The sequence below is a fragment of the Cololabis saira genome, chromosome 20 (genome assembly GCF_033807715.1).
Source record: "Cololabis saira isolate AMF1-May2022 chromosome 20, fColSai1.1, whole genome shotgun sequence".
NCBI classification, from domain to species: Eukaryota; Metazoa; Chordata; class Actinopteri; order Beloniformes; family Belonidae; genus Cololabis; species Cololabis saira.
The window spans coordinates 35,561,164-35,582,362 of record NC_084606.1 but is presented as its reverse complement, the minus strand read 5'-3'; the positions used below and the strand labels follow the sequence as shown (position 1 = coordinate 35,582,362).

The 21,199-nt window shown below is 43.6% G+C and overlaps 1 protein-coding gene across 1 annotated transcript; it reads left to right on the top strand.

Moving 5' to 3' along the window:
• Positions 1 to 246: 246 nt before the first annotated feature.
• On the top strand, positions 247 to 20,255 carry LOC133420592 (alpha-tectorin-like). The gene is made up of 14 exons (XM_061710318.1): positions 247 to 304; positions 1,400 to 1,463; positions 4,528 to 4,616; positions 4,838 to 5,065; positions 5,662 to 5,733; positions 5,935 to 6,034; positions 6,237 to 6,363; positions 13,129 to 13,331; positions 13,423 to 13,551; positions 14,963 to 15,150; positions 15,706 to 15,857; positions 15,962 to 16,207; positions 17,780 to 17,942; positions 19,993 to 20,255. The coding sequence occupies exons 2-14, from the start codon at positions 1,418 to 1,420 to the stop codon at positions 20,086 to 20,088; spliced, it is 1,839 nt and encodes a 612-aa protein (XP_061566302.1). The 5' UTR covers positions 247 to 304; positions 1,400 to 1,417; the 3' UTR covers positions 20,089 to 20,255.
• Positions 20,256 to 21,199: the final 944 nt, after the last annotated feature.

Below are 21,199 nucleotides of genomic sequence, written 5' to 3'. Positions count from 1 at the left end.
CACCGCATGGTTCATGGAATGGCTCGGATCAACTTTAAATGTCAGTTTAAGTAGCTTTAATTTCAGTTACACTTTCATCAATTTCAGTACCTTTTGTAACCGTGGTTACAAAACGTGACAATGACTCAGTGACGGCAGAGGGCGGAGCTCCAGGGTGACCCGGCCTCCATCCGTCCGGTCTCCCAGGTTGCTGTGACAACAGACACACGGCGAGACGGAGATTCATTTCCTACACGTATCTCAACCGGCTGCAACATCAGAGGAAAGCCTTCGTCATCCTCACCCTTCATCCGGACCGCCGAGAGTAAGAAAATAAACATTTTAAGTTTTAGATTTAACTTTGAAATATCAGCTCATGACGCTTTTAACAGGAATAAAGTGTTATTGTTCCTGGATTTAAGAGCAGAAACCCCAACTGCATTGCTCGTGTTACGTCGGCGGGAGGTTTGAATTACAGCAACCAGGCAGGGAACCTGTGGAACAGTTGATGGGTATTTTAAACATTTATAGTAAACCTGCATAATCTGATGTTTGTGCTCTATATTTGAACATTAACTGAGACGAAAGAGGTCGACTAAAGCCTTTTCTAGATACTCTTGGTGACTGTCTCTACCTTAATGAAAACGAGACTGCAGTGGTTGAGTCTTGGTGGTCCTTTCTCTCCAGAGACTCACTGCTGCCAGAAACATGGATGTGATTTATGAGTTGATAAATCCAGCGTTTATGCGTATGGTAGTTAATTTAATAATAAGTTAATCCCGCTGCTGCTTCCACCTGCCTGCTGTGTGCTGCTGACGTCCCTGACTCCCCCAGTCTGGCCTTCGGCAGGAGGGTCCCCCCTTATGAGCCTGGTCCTGCTCAAGGTTTCTTCCCTCTTAAAGGGGAGTTTTTCTTGCCACTGTTTGGCTTAAGGTTTTTCTCCCACTATGGGAGTTTTTACCTGCCATTGTTTATGTAATAATTGCTCGGGGGTTTATGTTTATGTTTATGTTCATGTTCTGGATCTCTGGAAAGCGTCTAGAGACAACATCTGTTGTATTAGACGCTATATAAATAAAATTGAATTGAATTGAATTGAATTTACGTATCCAAAGTTATTTGAAGCAAATTAAGAGGACTACAACATCAGAAATGTGAGACACATCTGCGGTGACTTGTGTTTCATAACCTGCACACTCTCAGCTTCCCTGTCCAGTTAAAAATCTACTTAAGTTTAGTCATGAAGCATTTGCACTTCCCACGTCTGCCAATCAGTTTACACAAGGAAAAAGTCATTAAAACAGGTTCAGAAGTTCAGACGTGCGTGTGGAGCACACCCCACGTCTGAACTTCTGAACTGGAAGTGAAACATTTAAAGCCCTGATCAATGACAAGAATGTTCTTCATTCCTCTTTGACAGGTGTCTTTGACAGGCGACATGCTCCGCCCCCTGTTCCACCTGTGCGCCATCGTCACCCTGACGTGTAAGTCCCACACACACCTGCCTGTCAAAGATCCAAGATTCCATCGCTTTGAGCCGTAAGAGTCATCATATAGTACCTACTCAGCGCGACTCGACTCGTCCACGCCCCAGTTTTGCGCTTCTCCACTAGGGGTCTAACGTGCCGAGTAGATACTTTTTCTGTATCTATTCTGCCGAGGTTCTAAGCGGCTGAGTCGGCTGTATCTGACATCATCACACTACAGGCCACTGATTGGTCGGGGGGTTGGAGTCAGACGTCTGAGTCAGGAGGAGGAAATCAGAGAAAGAGACTCTGACGGATTCTTGTTCATTTTATTCAACCAGCAATGGCAGCAAAAGTCTGTTTCATGATCCAACTCTGAAGTGCAGATGTTCATAAACCTGGTGCTGAGGAGAGAATTAAAATGGGATCTAGATGGGCGATAAGGAACGACCAGATCTACCAAGGAGAAAGAAACGAGGGGCAAGGCGAGTGGAGTCGCGCTGAGTAGGTACTAGTATAAAAGCGCCAATGGATCAAATACCCAAACGAAACCCTCAGGATCATTAAGGGACGAGTGACCAATGTCACTTTCATACGTCGGTGGAGACATTAAATTCACACATGATTGTGTCTGAAAAGGGCTAACGTGATGTGATCTGAAGTATCTTTCAGCAATAGTGCCGTCTCATGGTCACCCGGGGCACGCCGCTGAATGTCACATCCTACGGGAACTTCCATCCATCCATCGCCCGCCGCTTATCCGTTCCCGGGTTGCGGGGGCAGAAGCCTCAGCAGAGATGCCCAGACTTCCCTCACCCCAGACACTTCCTCCAGCTCCCCCGAGGGGAGTCCGAGGCGTTCCCAGTCCAGCCGAGAGACTATGACAACGTTCACACTGCAGGCCTTAATGCTCAATTGCGATTTTTTCCCATATCCGATTTTTTTGTGTTGCTCTTCACATTATCTTTTAAAATGTGTCCTATATCCGACTCGAGTGTGAACGCATCACGGCCCTGAACTGACCCACATGCACAGAGGAATGATAACAAAGACGTCACACGCAGCACGCCGTCATACGGCGGTAAACATGGAGGCGACAGAAGTGAGGGTACATGGTATATTTTGAAGTTGTTGTGTGGTGGAAGCCGACGAAACTGTGAGCAAGTGTTGATGAAGAGGAGAAGGAAAAGAAAGAAAGCCGCATTTTTAATTTTCCAATCGCTTCCGAGGGACTCTCGCCCCCGCCAGCGCAGTATTATGACAACGGTCGCTCTCAAGTGACGTCAAAGTCGCATTAATTCCGACCTGGCTGTTCACACTGAGGTCGCATTGCAAAACATCAGACCTGTATCCGATTTAGAACCACATATGGAAGCGACCTGAATCTGATTTGAAAAGATCAGATTCCATGTGACTTGTGACTGTTCACACTGTCATAAACAAATCAGATCTGAGTCATATATGAGCAAAAAATCGGATTTGGGTCACTTGGGAACTGTAGTGTGAACGTAGTCATAGTCTCTCCAGCGTGTCCTGGGTCTTCCCTGGGGTCTCCTCCTGGAGGGACATGCCTGGAATATCTCCCTAGAGAGGAGGGACATGCCTGGAACACCTCCCTAGGGAGGAGGGACATGCCTGGAACACCTCCCTAGGGAGGTGTTCAGGAGGATCCAATACAGATGCCCAAGCCACCTCAGCCGACTCCTCTCAATGTGAAGGAGCAGCGGCTCAACTCCGAGCTCCTACCGGGTGACAGAACTCCTCACCCTATCTCTAAGGGAGCGTCCAGCCACCCTGCGGAGGAAACTCATCTCTAAGGGAGCGTCCAGCCACCCTGCGGAGGAAACTCATCTCGGCCGCTTGTATCCGCGATCTTGTCCTTTCGGTCACTACCCAAAGTTCGTGACCATAGGTGAGGGTAGGTGCGTAGATTGACCGGTAAATCGAGAGCTTCACCTTTCGACTCAGCTCCCTCTTCACCACGACGGTCCGGTACATCGACCGCATAACTGCGGATGCTTCACCGATCCGTCTGTCAATCTCCCGCTCCATCGTTCCCTCACTCGTGAACAAGACCCCGAGATACTTGAACTCCTCCACCTGAGGCAGGACTTCTCCACCCACCCGGAGAAGGCACGCCACCCTTTCCCGATGGAGAACCATGGCCTCGGTTTTGGAGGTGCTGATTCTCATCCCTGCCGAGTCGCACTCAGCCTCAAACCGCCCCAGCACATGCTGAAGGTCCCGGTCCGATGAAGCAAACAGGACAACATCATCTGCAAAAAGCAAAGACGAAATCCTGTGGTTCCCAAACCGGATCCCCTCTGACCCCTGGCTACACCTAGAGATCCTGTCCATAAAAATTATGAACAGAACCGGTGACAAAGGGCAGCCCTGCCGAAGTCCAGCATGCACCGGGAACAAGTCTGCCTACGGGAACTTGAAGTTGTTTTTTTTTTCCATTTTCAGTAGATACCAGGAGTTTCACGACTGCAGTTTTGAAATAAAAATAATTTGAGGCCTTATGTTGTTACTGCGTATAGGAAGAAATGATCTGTGTGATGTGGATAAGGTCATAGTCATTATCTGCTACTGTTGCTGTTTTTTTTCCCTGGTTGTCGTCCCTGACTCCCCCAGTCTGGCCTTCGGCAGGAGGGTCCCCCCTTATGAGCCTGGTCCTGCTCAAGGTTTCTTCCCTCCTAAAGGGGAGTTTTTCTTGCCACTGTTTGGCTTAAGGTTTTTCTCCCACTAGGGGAGTTTTTACCTGCCATTGTTTATATAATAATTGCTCGGGGGTTTATGTTTATGTTTATGTTTATGTTCATGTTCTGGATATCTGGAAAGCGTCTAGAGACAACATCTGTTGTATTAGACGCTATATAAATAAAATTGAATTGAAAATTGAATTGAAGTTGTTGTTTTTTTCCCCTGAAGTGATTTGTTAAATGCTGAGGTCATCTAAAGCTGTATCTGTAAACATCCTTAGTTACATCCCATCACTGACTTTAAAAAGTGGACGTGTGAACAGTTGGACCTCTTTTCCTCTGACCCAGACCTCCTGAATGTGTCTCCATCTCTGTAGGTGCTGCTCCTGCCCCCTTTTATGCTCATCAGGTCAACATCAGCTCATGTCCCATCACGTTTTATCAGAAAACCTACCAGCAACTCTACGTGAGTAGGATCAACCACGACTATTGACACAATCTTTAAATGCGTCAGTATTAATGTTTAATATATAAATAAACTAAGTTGACTCCTGTATGTTACACAAGCTCATTTTTGGATGAATGACCTCCAATGACCTCCAGTAATCTATTATTACTGCACATCACTGTTATATTATTCCTTTTTTCACTTTTATTTGATTCTTGTGCTCGTGTGATTTTTAACAGCTGAACGAGAGTGAGTCATTGTTGACGATCTGTTTCAATGACTTTTACGACCCTGAATCCCACCACGAGTGTATCATCATTCCTGCAGCTGACAATTACACACAAATTGGTTTTGAGATAAAATCATCTAATTCAAGCTATGCATCACTGATCAAAGACAACGTGAAGACCATCACAAAAGAGCTTGACTGCTATGTGCATCTTTCAATGATGCACAATTCAAAACCGGTGAGTATTGTTCAGTTTCTCACAAATTAAATATCATAATTTTAGTGCCCACTGTATTAGATCATATAAACTCATGAAAAATACACACACTTCTGTACAAACATGAACACACTGCAAAAACTCAAAATCTTACCAGGAATATTTGTCTTATTTCTAGTTAAAATGTCTAATTTTTAGTCAAAAAATCTCATTACACTTAAAACAAGAGTCATCACCAGAAAAATAACTTGTCTTTTGACAATTTTCGCCTTTTTCAAGTAAATTTTCACTTGAAATAAGTAGAAAAATCTGCCAGTGGGACAAGATTTATCTTCTCATTACAAGCAAAAAAATCTTCTTCCACTGGCAGATTTTTCTACTTATTTTAAGTGAATATCTACTTGAAACAGGTGAAAATTGTCCAGGGATGAGTCTTGTTTTAAGTGTAATGAGATTTTCTGACTAAAAATAAGACATTTTAACTAGAAATAAGACAAATATTCTGGTTAAGATGTTGAGTTTTTGCAGTGCAACAGACAAAACAAGACGTTTATCAGTTTTCAGAACATTTTGAGATACAATCTAATGGTAATGTCTCTTCCTCTGTGATGGTATAGTACAATGTGAGACTCGTTAACTTCGGGACACAAGCAGCTCTGCATCTTGACTTACACGTTAAGACTACTAAGGTAAATATGTTTGATGTGAGGACAAAGTCAATAACATGTGGACATTAAGGTCTAATTGATGTTCTTCAAAAGGATTGGTTCATCTGTCATCTGCAGTTTTCAGAATAACAAAGGGAATGTTTTTGTCTCAGTTCATCCTAATAAGTCCTACAATGAGTTGCAATGTGGACATTATAGATGAACTGTTTTGTTTTTCCTCAGTTTGCGCTTGTTGTAGTCAGCCGTCTCCATGTCAGCAATGTGACAATCCAGCCGCCTCATTCCAGCGCTTTCCTTGACATCAGTGGATGCAGATTCATAGGTTTGTTATTCTTATCATAAGTGTGCATGTGGAAGGACACACGCAGAAAGAAAGTGCAAAATTCCAAGTCTATGTCATAGATGAAGGTTTGACCAAATCACGGTACTATTAATATTTAAGCAGATAGCTGTAAAAAAGAAAAAACAAGAAAATATATGAGTTGTTTTACTTAACATATGCAAATCTTCCCTTATTTCTAAAGGTGCTTTTTTGGAAAGAAATGCTTCAATGGATCTAAGCGACATCTGCAAAACAGCCAGTTGTGGTGTTGAAGGAAACGTAACACTTACACAAGGCTGTGATGAAAGACAAAGCTGTACTTTAGACCAGTAAGTATGTTCACCCTGCATTGAAAAACATTGAGAATAACCACAGAGAGTGCAACATATCTCTTTGTATGTAGTGAAGATTTACAAAATGTCATGTCTCAGCAGCAGAATGACCTGTTGGATTCTCATAAGGACTAATCTAACGAAGCTAAATGAGGAACCTGAGACAATAGAAGCTCATCACTGCATGTTAAATGTTTCTCTGCTTTATCACACCTGATTCTAATTTACAGTCGTCACCGGCATGTCATCAAGGTCTGCACCAATCTGATAATGACGCGGTCATTTGTATCACGATGTGTTGAAGCAGGGTAGCATCCAAAACCTGCACCACACCGGCCCGCGACGACCGGAATTCAAGACCCCTGCTGTAAACCAGCGGTTCTCAATTTCGGCCCTCAGGACCCCAGTCCTGCAAGTCTTAGATTAGCCGCAGTCCTGCATGTTTTAGATGTTGCCTTGCATTATCACACCTGATTCAAATGAATGCTCATTATCAGCTTGTCATCAAGGTCTGCATAACTCTGGTAATGACAAAGCTATGTCTGTCAGGCTGTGTTAAAGCATGGAAACATTTTAAACCTGCAGGACATCGGCCTGATCTACCCATTTCCTATACCTGTTTAATCCTGTGCAGGGTCACATGAGTCTGCTGCAGCCTGTCCCAGGTCATTACAGGCCTGACGCAGGGGTTCGTTTGTTCGTTCGTTCGAACATGTATAAAAAACAAGAAAAAAGATAAGAAAAAAAATACAGGTGGGCATTCCACCACATAAAGAAAAAAACCAACATCAAAACACATATTTCAGTTACATGTTCGAAAAGGAGTGGGGGGAAGTATAAACTTATTTAATCCCACCCCCTTTCCACAACTAAACATACATTATATGTCTGTATTTATTTTTTATACTATACACTAATTTGTATAAATATATATAATTTTTTACAAAAATAACCTGTTTGATGTAAGATGTAAGCTCTATCAAAAATATAATATAACTATGATATAAATAATATATAACTATGATATAAATATAATACGTATATCTAAGTATATAAACATACAAAGACAACATGATAAAATAGCAGAACTCACACAGCTGGTGATCTTTAAACACAGTCTTCACTTTTGTACCTCAAATAAACTATTTCTTTATATTTCTTCTTAAATTGTTTTATGTTTGTACTAGGGATGCCCCGATACCGATGCTGGTATCGGTATCGGGGCTGATACTGCTCTCATATACTCGTACTCATACTCACAAAAATTCTCCGATACCATGCACCGATACCACTTCATTGTTGTTGTAGTTACTGGTTAGTGACTCTAGGGTGAGATGTTCCCCGGGTGAGTGTGCAGCCTGGGGGCGGAGCAGCCGCCAAGCCGCCGCTGCTCAGCCAGCTGTTCCGGTTAGCCGCTAGTCGGCTAAGCTTAGCGTGGTGATGAGAAGAGAGTGATACCCATGAATGAGACTGGCAGCGCCGTTTCAGGCAAGATAGCAACAATTAATGTGCAGTCAATTACATGTCCCAGGTACTCAACAGATGGTCTGAAGAACTCACACTTGTCTTTCCGGACTTTCAAACTGTACTCCTCCAGCCGTTGTAATGTTGCATCCAGATTCCTTAAGTGCGACTTCTCATCCGGTCCTGTGATGAGCAGGTCATCCAGGTAGCACTGAACCCCTGAAAGACCACTGAGGATCTGGTCCATTGCTCTCTGGAACAGTGCTGGAGCAGAGGTGATCCCGAAAGGGAGCCTCTGGTACCTGTACAGTCCTTTATGTCCCAATAGTCAGCAGCTCCTGTGACTCACGTTCCACATGCATCTGAAGATATGATTGAGATAAATATAGCTTACTAAACTTCTGTCCTCCAGCCAAACATGAGAAAAGGTCATCGATGAGGGGTAATGGATACTTTTCTGTTGTCATCACCGGATTTACAGTTACTTTAAAATCACCGCAGATTCTTGGCGCTCTGTCCTTTTTCATGACGGGAACGATGGGTGTAGCCCATTCACTTGTGCTTACAGGTTCCAGAACCCCACTCTTCACTAACCTGTCTAGTTCTGCCACAAGTTTTGGTTTGATGGCATACAGTACCGGTCTAGCTTTTAGGCACTTTGGTGTGCTGCCGAGTTTAATTTGTCAGTTTAACCATGAAGTCTTTCATGCTGCCAAGTTCTCCATCAAACACCTTCGGATGCTTCTTTAAGATCTCCTGTAGGGGGCTTGTTTCACCATCCGAAACCATGAACACCCCTTGCCAGTTCAGCTTGATCTTTTGTAGCCATCGGCGACCTAGCAGAGCTGGACGGTTTCCTGAGATGATGTACAGTGGAAGAGTCGCTCTCTGCTTGTTGTGGTCCACTGTCACATTCACAACTCCCAACACTGGAACAGACTCACCAGTGTATGTCCTTAACTTCAGCTTTGTCTCTCGAAGAGCAAGGTGTTGCAGTTTCTCTTTGTACACAACTTCAGATACCATGGATACGCGTGTACCAGTGTCCACTTGCATCCGCACTGGTTTATTCTCCAGAAGTGGTGTGACCCAGTATCCATCATCATCATTGTCCATAACAGATAAAATATGTACAGTATCTTCATCGGACTCACAATCACTCTGTTCATCCCGTTCATGTTCCATCTTGTTCACACGTTTATTTTTGTTTCTGTGGAAGCCACCTCTCCTTTTGTCATTGAACTGTTTGTGTGTCTACGCCTTTTTATTTCTACAGGCACGTTCGATGTGGCCTTTCTTACCACAGTTCCTACAGTCCAAGTCCTTACACCAACACTCTGGTGCCTGGTGCCCTGCTTTTCCACAACGGTAGCATAGCTGACCAGGTGCTGCTTTCTTGGTGGATTCAGCGGACATCTTATGCACTTGGGTTGATGCACTTACAGTAGCTGTTGTGCTTCTTTGGCAGCCATCTCCATTGATGTGCTGATCTCAATAGCTTTATCCAGTCTCAGATTAGCTTCAGTCAGTAGCCGTTTCTGGCTAGCCTCACTGCGTCAACCACACACCAGCTGATCTCGTATGGTATCATTGAGTGAATGTCCAAATTCACAATATTCAGATAACCGTTTCAGTACAGCTACAAATTGTGAAACAGATTCACCCTCTTCCTGGTTCCTTTTATGGAATCTGAATCTCTCTGCAATGACCAGTGGCTTCGGGGAATAGTGTTTCTTTAATATTGTCACTATTTCCTCATAGGACATCTCTCCTGGTTTGGCAGGTTGCACTAGACTGCGCAGTAGGTTGAATGTTTTTGCTCCCATAACACTTAAAAACGTTGGTACAATAACATCACTTTTGATGTTGTTGGCAAGGGCAAAGTATTCAAACCTTTCCGTGTATGAACTCCATTGTTCTGTATTTTCTTCAAATGGTCCAATATTCCTGACCAGTGCAGCCATTTCTGAATGTTCCTCCAGCAATTAGTCTTGTCCTTCTGCCAACTTTTTTTTTTTCCGTCAGCTCTTATTGTCGTTTTTTCATTTTACTCACTGCTTTTATTGTCTTTCAGTTGTGTCACACAGTCCTTCCTTTTTTTTTCGTTTACTCCGGTCTCTTTTCCACCTCGGAGATTTCTCCTCCCCCGCAGCAGCGCTGTCCTCCGGCAGGTCACGGTCCGTCCAAACAAACAGTTAGCTTAGCACTGCAGGTAGCCACAGCGTTGCGTCATACGCGCGCTAATTAAACTCATTAAATTCGGACTTTCTGCCGAAAAAAACAACGTGAGGCCGTACCTCGTCGCCAGTTTTGTTATATACTTTGTCGTCTAGTAATATAACAATTTATTAATGAGGAAACGAAGACCAGGAATCTTTGCACGTCTGCATGTATTCACTTCAACTCAGGACACAGGGGAAACATGACGTCACTTCACAACACATGCCACAGGGGGGTGCAACCGGATCCCTGTAGGGACAAACTCAGGGGCATCCCTAGTTTGTAAATTCTTTTACCTCCAAATTCAAACCATTCCACAGTTCCACAGTTTAATTCCACAAACTGATATACAAAAACTTCTTTTTGTTATGCCTTTTGTTTGGTATGCCTGGAGTGCTCACCAGCCTACCACAGGGCCCCATTTATAGACAAACAACCATGCATGTTCACACCTACGGGCAATTTAAAATGATCAATTGACCTAGCACAAATGTTTTTGGACTGCCGGAGGAAGCCTGAGTACAGAGAGAAAACTCACGCTAGCACGGGAAAACATGCAAACTCCACAAGGAAAGTGGAACCAGGAACCTCGTCTCTGTGAAGAAACAGTGCTGACAACTAAGTCACAGTGCTGCCATATCTGCCATGTGTGAGACTGAAGTTAACAGGAATGAGCCGGGGGCTGAAACGCTCATAGAGCTGAATGATCTGTCATCGTCATTCCGGTAACTTTTAATCTGAGTTTACCCAGAATTAATAATTCAATTCAAATCAGTTCACTTGTTTCTACCTCATGCACAAGAAAGAAATCAAAGTATACAAATGGTTTTTCCCTACTTTTCTTTGACACCAGTAGACATGTGTCTCACCCCACACACTATTATTGTTTATATTTGCCCTCATTGAAGCTTTGAACAGGATTCCGGCTCTAAATTAGACCAACAAAGAAAGGGCATTATCAGCAGGATTATTACACAGTGTGGAAACTTGCATGTCTGTGCACGTCTGTGCACAAACAATAATCGCTGTTAATTCTAATACCTGACTGGATGCCAGAAGCATTTCCAGATTTACTGCTTCTACTGTTTGTACACTTGATCATAAAGCAGTTGTTTCCATGAAGCCTTTAAATTCTTAACACTGCTTGGTCTGTGCTCTGGAAACCTGCTGTTGAACTGGTCCATCACGATGCAATATCCCATCATACACTGGGGCAAACAAGCTGACATGAGCCTGCAGACTGTGTCACATACATTTAAAAATGTGTTTTGAAAGTACTTTGCCATTGTTGCTCCAGTCTTTTCTTTTGCATTTCAGGTCCATCGTGATACATTTAGGACGTGATCAGGTCATCCCGATCCGGCCACAAACCCTTTAATGTTAACCACCAACTTCATAATACAAAAGAATAATCTTAATCCTGAAAACTGTTTGTATCCTTCTGCTATGGCCTGGTGACCTGTCCAGGGTCCTGCCTTTTCCCTGCAAGGAGCTGAGATTAGGCTCCAGCAGACCCCGATGTTCCTACATGCCATTCAGTGGGTGAAGAAAATGGATGGATTGGTCTCTTTATATTGTTTTGAACTTGTTTGAATCCATTAAGAACTCATAGAAGTATCATGGGTGGAGAAGTCCTGCCTCAGGTGGAGGAGTTCAAGTATCTCGGGATCTTGTTCACGAGTGAGGGAACGATGGAGCGGGAGATTGACAGACGGATCGGTGCAGCGTCCGCAGTTATGCGGTCGTGTACCGGACCGTCGTGGTGAAGAAGGAGCTGAGTCGAAATGCGAAGCTCTCGATTTACCGGTCAATCTACGCACCTACCCTCACCTATGGTCATGAACTTTGGGTAGTGACTGAAAGGACAAGATCGGGGATACAAGCGGCCGAGATGAGTTTCCTCCGCAGGGTGGCTGGACGCTCCCTTAGAGATAGGGTGAGGAGTTCGGTCACCCGGGAGGAGCTCGGAGTCGAGCCGCTGCTCCTTCACATTGAGAGGAGTCAGCTGAGGTGGCTTGGACATCTGTACCGGATCCTCCTGGACACCTCCCTAGGGAGGTGTTCCAGGCATGTCCCTTCTCCCTAGGGAGGTATTCCAGGCATGTCCCTCTTCCCTAGGGAGGTGTTCCAGACATGTCCCTCCTCCCTATAGAGGTGTTCCAGGCATGTCCCTCCTCCCTAGGGAGGTGTTCCAGGCATGTCCCTCCGAGAGGAGACCCCGGGGAAGACCCAGGACACGCTGGAGAGACTATGTCTCTGGGCTGGCCTGGGAACGCCTCAGACTCCCCTGGAAGAGCTGGAGGAAGAGCTGGAGGAAGTGTCTGGGGTAAAGGAAGTTTGTGCATCTCTGCTGAGACTGCTGCCCCTGTGACCCGGTAACGGATAAGTGGCGGACAATGGATCTATGGATGAATGGATAGAAGTACCATGTGTGTTGTATAAACAATCCAGAGTAGGGTAACAGTCCTGACTTTGGTTTCTGTGTCACCCCTCCAGCTGTGAGACTCAGTCCACAAACAGCACTATCAATTGCACCATGATGAGTGAACGGTGCGTAGATTCATGCAGACAGAAGGAAAACGTAGGGGTGCTATACTTCGATCTAAAGCAGTGGTCTTCAACCCTAGTCCTACGGTCCCCCTGTCCTGCATGTTTTATATGTTTCCCTACAAATGACTGTGTCAGTAACAGACTTGTGCAGACATTGATGACAAGCTGATGATGACCATTAATTAGAATCAGATATATTGATGCAAGGCAACATCTACATTTTAACATGCAGGACAGGGGGGCCTGAGGACCAGGGCTGCCCGTCCCTGATCTAAAACATGCAGGACAGGGGGCCTGAGGACCAGGGTTGCCCACCCTGGATCTAAAACATGCAGGACAGGGGGTCCTGAGGACCAGGGCTGCCCACCCCTCATCTAAAACATGCAGGACAGGGGGTCCTGAGGACCAGGGCTGTACACCATTGATCTAAGTTTGTGCTACATTGCAAAATCATATCATGTGACATCAGCACGGGTGGAAAATGAACACAAATGACCTCTGCTAACGTTTTCTCTTGTGTGGAAACAGGTGTAGCATCTTGAAGGAGGCACCTTTCTCCTCCTGCAACTCTAGTGTCGATCCAGAGCTCTACATAAGCGTATGCAAGGAAACTGTGTGCAATCATCCCGACGTGGATGGCCTCAGGTGTCGGTTCTTGGAGGCCTACGCCAGAGCATGCAGCGGGATGGGAAAACACCTCCCGGACAGCTGGAAGACAGAAGCTCAGTGCTGTAAGAAATGCCAACTTCACCAGAATTCATCTCTGTATTTTTCTTTTCTTCATTCATTTCACGGGTAATACACCTGTGTGTTTCTCTGCAGCCCCATCGGAGACTGGTTGCCAGGACAGGACCTGCAGTGATCACGAGTTTTGTGGTGTGGTCGGCGGTGCTTCTGTCTGCCTCTGTAAAGAAGGTTTTGCCTCCAGATATAACGAGTCAGGCGCCCTGGGTAAGACGGCTTTTACAACTTCATAAAAGTAGCTGGGAGGGAATTGGTTGGAAGTTTTTGATATTTGGCATGGTGTTAGGTATGGACATAAGGTTTTCAAAAACCACTGCAAACATATTGGAATGGCTTCCTAGTGGCCAGTTTGCTGAAAATTCAAAAAGTGTGTTATTTTAATAAAATCCTATTCTTTCACTGTGACTTAAGGCTGAATTATGGTTCTGCGTTAAACCTACGGCGTAGGGTACGCGGCTACGCGGGAGTCTCTCCGTAGCCTACGCCGTAGCCTACGCCGTAGCCTACGCCGTAGCCTATGCCGTAGCCTACGCCGTAGCCTACGCCGTAGCCTACGCCGTAGCCTACGCCGTAGCCTACGCCGTAGCCTGACTTGCAATTCCCAAAAAATGTAACTACGCGTCGAGGCGACGCAGACCCAACGCAGACCGGGAGGGCTGTGATTGGTTCGCTTGGTAGCAACGCATTTCCGGTTCCGGCTCGTGAAGCAGTCGTGAACTTTCAGCGCTCTTTTCTTCGTGTGTGTGATTTTTTTATTTTTTTGGGGGTTGTTTTGTTTTTTTGCACAATAGTTGTCCTTATCTCTTTGATTCACTGTGACCGGAAAAAACGGAAGCTAAACAAAAGTATGAACTAGCGCTCTGGGGGGGTATTGCACCGCGGCGAAATGGAGTGACAGAGAAGTCCGAAGGGTTCACTTCGGCTCCACGGCAACGGCATCATGGCAGCAGCGTCACGGCAACGGCGTCACGGCAACAGCGTCACGGCAACGGCGTCATGGCAACGGCATAGGCTCTGCGTTAGTTTAACGCGGAACCATAATTCAGGCTTTAGTTCTGAGGTTCTGTTCATCTTAAACGTGAATGAAGGCCACTGTTCTCACCCAATGAGATTATTGACACTACAGTGATAGATACCTGTCCAATAAACAGAAAATTGCATTCCTTGGTGGTGAAAATAGGGGTCTAGAGCCCTATATAATCTTTATATGTGACTTAATTCTAAAGATATGGAGTTTTTTGTGGAAAAAATGACCTTGAAAATTAAATTTAACCTTCAACATGACCTTGAAATATGAAATTTATCTCAGAATTGAATTCGTAGCACCAAAAAAGTACAGAAAGTGACAATGTACAACAATCTAGGACTAAGATAAGCTGAGATATGACCTTTGGTCTTTTCGGCGGGAACCATTTGAATTTTCTGCAAACCGGCCACTACATTTGTTTGCAGTGGTTTTTGAAAACCTTATGTCCATAACTAACACCATGCCAAATATCAAAAACTTGTCACCAAGTGCACAATCTTTATGATTTTTGACATATTCCCTCCAGAAGGAGGTGAAGGAAAAAAAGGAAAGGAAATATATAACCTGCATATTTTTTAAAAACGTCCTCAGGAAACCCGATGGTCTGCTCAGAGAACTCTGCTTCGGTCAGTCTGGCGGGATGTCTCCTTGAAGGACAAGGCATCAACTCCTCCCACTTACACCTCAACGACCCATCCTGCAAGGGTGAGATGGATGAGGAGACCCACATGTTGACCTTCAGCTTCAACCGCAGCAACATCTGTGGGGCGATGATCACGGTGGGTTCTGTCTTCCACTTCTTTACTCTCTACAGCAGAGAGCTGAAGGAATTTTAGTTGGAATCTGCACTGCAAAAACTCAAAATCTTACCAGGAATATTTGTCTTATATCTAGTAAAAATGTCTCATTTTTAGTCAAAAAATCTCATTACACTTAAAACAAGAGTCATTACCAGAAAAATAACTTGTTATTTGACAATTTTCACCTGTTTCAAGTACATTTTCACTTGAAATAAGTAGAAGCATCTGCCAGTAGGACAAGATTTATCTTCTCATTACAAGCTAAAAAATCTTGTTCCACTGGCAGATTTTTCTACTTATTTTAAGTGAAAATCTACTTGAAACAGGTGAAAATTGTTGTTTTTTCCAGTGATGAGTTTTGTTTTAAGTGGAATGAGATTTTTTTTTTACTAAAAATGAGACATTTTAACTAGAAATAAGACAAATATTCTTGTTAAGATTTTGAGTTTTTGCAGTGTGTTGAGCTTCTCATAATTTGGTCGTCTTTTAAGTTTATTAAAGCCACCAAACACTTGTGACCGTGTGATCCTGCAGACTAACGGCAGTCACATCACATACAAAGCCACCATTAAAAGCGAAAACCGGTCCTCTGATGTCATCACTCGCCAGAACGAGGTGGAGATAGACTTCACCTGCGTCTATACCAAACCAGAAACCAAGACTGTGGTCTTCAGAATCAAAGACAGGTGCGTTCTAGGTGGTCGTTTTGGTTCTGATTATGATGTGAAACCAGTTTTCAGCTGGTTTGCCAGGTGATGGGTTACAGTTTCTTTGCGTATGTCCACCGCAGCTCTGTGGTTCAGTCCATCGCGTCTGGACCCTGGAGCTACACCGTAGCCATGACGGCCTACACGGACGCTGCTCACACACGAGCGGTGGATTCCAGCACTGAAGTGCGGCTGAACCAGAAGATCTGGCTGAAGCTGGAAACTGACGGGCTGGATGCAGACACCATCTCCATGGTGACCGACTCCTGCTGGGCAACCGCAGAGCAATCAGACAACAGCACTCCCAGATACAACCTGATCCAGAATGGGTGAGGCTTAGAAATGATTGATTGATTGATTGATTGATTGATTGATTGATTGATTTATTAGACAATCTTTAAAAAAAAAACATACACGAATAATTCCATCTCCTTCCTTCCTTCCTTCCTTCCTTCCTTCCTTCCTTCCTTCCTTCCTTCCTTCCTTCCTTCCTTCCTTCCTTCCTTCCTTCCTTCCTTCCTTCCTTCCTTCCTTCCTTCCTCCTGCTCTCTGCTTCCTTCTTCCCTTCCTCTTTTCTCCCTTCCATCTTCCTTCCTTCCTTCCTTCCTTCCTTCCTTCCTTCCTTCCTTCCTTCCTTCCTTCCTTCCTTCCTTCCTTCCTTCCTTCCTTCCTTCCTTCCTTCTTTTTTCCCTTCCTTCCTTCCTTCCTTCCTTTCCTTCCTTCCTTCCTTTCTTCCTTCTTTTTTCCCTTCCTTCCTTCCTTCCTTCCTTCCTTCCTTCCTTCCTTCCTTCCTTCCTTCCTTCCTTCCTTCTTTCCTCCTGCTCTCTGCTTCCTTGTTCCCTTCCTCTTTTCTCCCTTCCATCTTCCTTCCTTCCTTCCTTCCTTCCTTCCTTCCTTCCTTCCTTCTTTTTTCCCTTCCTTCCTTCCTTCCTTCCTTTCCTTCCTTCCTTCCTTTCTTCCTTCTTTTTTCCCTTCCTTCCCTCCTTCCTTCCTTCCTTCCTTCCTTCCTTTCCTTCCTTCCTTCCTTCCTTCCTTCCTTCCTTTCTTCCTTCTTTTCCTTCCTTCCTTCCTTCCTTCCTTCCTTCCTTCCTTCTTTTTTCCCTTCCTTCCTTCTTTCCTCCTGCTCTCTCCTTCCTTCTTCCCTTCCTTCTTTCCTTCCTTCCTTCCTTCCTTCCTTCCTTCCTTCCTTCCTTCCTTCCTTCCTTCCTTCCTTCCTTCCTTCCTTTCTCCCTTCCTTCTTTCCTTTTTTTCTCCCTTCCTTCTTTCTGTCCTTCTTTCATCCCTCCCTTCCTTCCTTCCTTCCTTCTTTTTCCCCCCTCCTTCCTTCTTTCCTCCTGCTGTCTCCTTCCTTCTTCCCTTCCTCTTTTCTCCCTTCCTCCCTTCCTTCCTTCCTTCCTTCCTTCCTTCCTTCTTCCCTTCCTCTTTTCTCCCTTCCTCCCTTCCTTCCTTCCTTCCTTCCTTCCTTCCTTCCTTCCTTCCTTCCTTCCTTCCTTCCTTCCTTCCTTCCTTCTTTCCTTGTTTTCTCCCTTCCTTTTGCCTTCCTTCTTTCCGTCCTTCCTTCATGCCTCCCTTCCTTCTTTTTCACCCTTCCTTCCATCCTTCTTTTCTCCCTTCCTTCTTTTCTTCCTTCCTTCTTTCCTCCCTTCTTCCCTTCCTCCTTACTTGACCCGAAGACAGCACAAGGGTTAAAATGACTCTGACTAACTTATTTTGAGCGGTCTGCAACTTGTTTTTAAGACTCTGCGCCGAACTACTGTACCAGAAGGTGGCAGCATAGTCAAAGTGACATAAAACCAATGCTCATAAAGAATGCGACTCCTTGAGACTGTTTCATGAATGAGTTTCCCGGTTGCTGTTGCCATGAGCTGAGAAACGTGTGTTTTTTTCTTCTTTGTGAGCAGCTGCGCAAACTCCGCTGACCGGTCGATACAGGTGGAAGGAAACGGAAGAGGAACCTACAACTACTTCTCCTTCAACATGTTCCAGTTCTCTAGACACCCCGGTGAAATCTTCCTGCACTGCAAACTCAAGCTGTGTGTCAGAAACAACAACAACTGTGTGCCGGTACGCCCTGATGAAAGTTTGATTCAATCTGCACTGCAAAAACTCAAAATCTTACCAGGAATATTTGTCTTATTTCTAGTTACAGGTACAATTAGAGCTGGGGATCGATTCAAATGTCAAGAATCGATTCGATTCCGATTCTTAAGATTCAGAATCGATTATCAAGATTTGATTCGATCCGATTCGATATTGATTTGGGTTAGTGTTGCCTGGATTATATGACTGTAAAATAACTATTGAAATAATAATTCCACAATAATTATTGTGAAATAATTAAGAAATAAATAACTCAAATAGGCATTTCAATATCCATTTAAAGTGCAAAAAAAGAAAGAAATTGCAACAGCTCAAGCAATAAACAAATTATTTTAGCTTGTCTGATTTATTCTGTCACCAGACACAGCTGGCCATGAAGCACCCGGCATTTTTCAGGTATTTCATGACAAACCGTGTCCGATAACAAACAAACCAAACAAGCTATAGTAAATATAGATACTATTAAAGGGATGTGACATGAAAAACACATTTTTCTTGATTTTTTGTGTTTTGTTGGGTGTCTTGACATCAATTACACCCAAAAAACAACGAACTTTTAACATTCAGTGTATTGTGTGCTTTCTGGGATTTTCCGCATAACTGTGCAAAAACGGCGCATGTGGTTTGGTGGCGGGCCGTTACGTAACGGCCCGCTAAATCACCGCCCCCTCCACCCAGCTCCCTGTCTCCTCTCCTCTCCAGCGCACCATAAAGGCTGATTTATGGTTCCGCGTTACACCGACGCAGAGCCTACGGCGTAGGGTTACGCGGCGACGCGCACCGTACGCTGAACCCTACGGCGTAGGCTCTGCGTCGATTTAACGCGGAACCATAAATCAGGCTTAACACGGAGCTGTTTAGTGTTTAGAGCCTCTTCTGTTCTCATCACCGGAGGAAAACTGCTAAGAAGACCCGCGGCCACTGACTGGACTTAAGATAAGGGGACACTGCTGCTTGCATGCCTTTATTTTTATGATTGTTTGCTGTGGTTCGCCGTGCTGCTTTTCCGTGCATGCTTCGCCTGTCGCTCCCGGCTCTCTCCGACGCCGCTGTGAGGGTATGGCTGGAGGAGGAGGAGGTTTGGAGGAGGAGCGGAGCAATGATTGACAGGAAAGGGGGAAAAGGAAGCATTTTTCACGGCGCAAAAAAACACTGTAATAAAAAGCCAGGAATAGAGTACTAGAGTGAATATTTTCTTGTTACACTCTTTTAGACACATTTGAGGGATGTTGGCCAAGACTTTTAATAGTGTTAAAAGCATGTTAAAAATGATGTCACAATACCTTTAACTTCATTGAACTAATATAACAATTAGAAATTTAAGCTGAAATGTCCAGCATTTTCTCTAAAGAAAAGTTCATTTAGTTCAGGAGTTTTCAAAACTACTGGGATTAAAGTTCACCAGGCAAAAATGTAATGATGGGAAAAAAAAAAAAAAAAAATTCGATTTTTAGGAATTAATATGAGAATCGATTTAGAATCAGAAAATCGATTTTTTTTAACACAGGCCTAGCTACAATGTCTCATTTTTAGTCAAAAAATCTCATTACACTTAAAACAAGGGTCATTACCAGAAAAATAACTTGTTATTTGACCATTTTCAGCTGTTTCAAGTAAATTTTCACTTGAAATAAGTAGAAAAATCTGCCAGTGGGACCAGATTTATCTTCTCATTACAAGCAAAAAAAAAATCTTGTTCCACTGGCAGATTGTTCTACTTATTTTAAGTGAAAATCTACTTGAAACAGGTGAAAATTGTTGTTTTTTTTCAGTGATGAGTCTTGTTTTAAGTTTTAAGATTTTTTTTTTTTGACTAAAAAAGAGACATTTTAACTAGAAATAAGACAAATATTCTTGTTAAGATTTGTAGTTTTTGCAGTGTGGAAGTGTGATTTGGTTTAAATGAAAGACTGAACCAGGCTGTGTTTGCTTTCATTTGAACTTCAGGCTCCAATGAAATAATAGCAAGTGTTCTCTAAAGTGTGGACTTCATGTGTCTGATTGTAACTTCCAGAGTTGTGGTGGTGGATCTGGTCGAAGACGCAGATCTGCTCGTCCCAGTTACGGAGGTGAAGCTGCAACCTTCATCAGCATGGCCCGGGCCACCTAGGTACACCTGCAACATTTATGGATGTTTCCATGTCATTTGTGGTGATATTCAGCGCTCTCAGAACATTTCACAAACTGAAAGAAGTGTTGACGGAGAAACTATTTTAGATCATTTTAATGTGAACTTCATGTTACATAAATGGCGGTGAATGAACTTCTGTGGCTGTATAGTCAGACTTTAGAGCTCCAAAATCCATGGACGAAGAAGGAGAAGTTGGACAGAAGCAAACTGGAGTCTCTGAACATTCTGCAGTGATCTTTTCATTACATGTAACGTGGTGTAGGGAAGAACATTGAATTAATCTGATTTCATCCAAATGTATCTAATCAACTTAATGAAACATTAATGAAATGCAGTATAATCCATGTGTACTGTCTCCTGCCAGCATGGTCTATGAATGTGTTTGCCTTGTAATCTTATTGATATAATTAAATGCAATATCATTTATCTAAGGAATCCAAACTTTGAAATAATACTGTACAAGTGGGACATGATTTTTTCTATCTATTTGTTCTTTTGTGAAGAGTGGCAATAAACCCCTATTACAATTTTTGGGGGAAGTTGAGGCTTAATTGACTTTAACTGAATCATCCCATTATGTTTTTTTCTGTGATTTAGTTTTCAATGTATCTCAAAATAAATAAATAAATAAAAAGATATAATCATGGTGGGGAAAAAGGAATGTGAGTTTGACTGATATGTTTTCTGTGTGATGGGGGTCATCCTTTACCCCCTGTCCTGCATGTTGTAGACCAGGGGTCAGCAACCCAAAATGTTGAAAGAGCCATATTGGACCAAAAACACAAAAAACAAATATGTCTGGAGCCGCAAAAAATGAAAAGTCTTGTATAAACCTTAGAATGAAGGCAAATGGCGAAAGGCAAAATGTTGATAAAAAAGTCGAAATGTTGATAAAAAAGTCGAAATGTGGAGAAAAAAGTCAAAATTTTGAGGAAAAAAAGTCGAAATGTCGAGATTAATGTTGAAGTACAATGTCGAGAAAAAAGTCGAAATGTTGAGAAAAAAGTCGAAATGTCGAAAGAAAAAAGTCAAAATTTTGTGAAGTTGAAATGTTGAAGTACAATGTCGAGAAAAAAATCGAAATGTCGAG

Coding starts and splice junctions, on each gene's coding strand:
- LOC133420592 (XM_061710318.1), top strand. CDS start 1,418: ATGCTCCGCCCCCTGTTCCACCTGTGCGCCATCGTCACCCTGACGT. Junction 5,734..5,934: donor TACACGTTAAGACTACTAAG/GTAAATATGTTT, acceptor GTTTTTCCTCAG/TTTGCGCTTGTTGTAGTCAG. Junction 6,364..13,128: donor CAAAGCTGTACTTTAGACCA/GTAAGTATGTTC, acceptor GTGTGGAAACAG/GTGTAGCATCTTGAAGGAGG.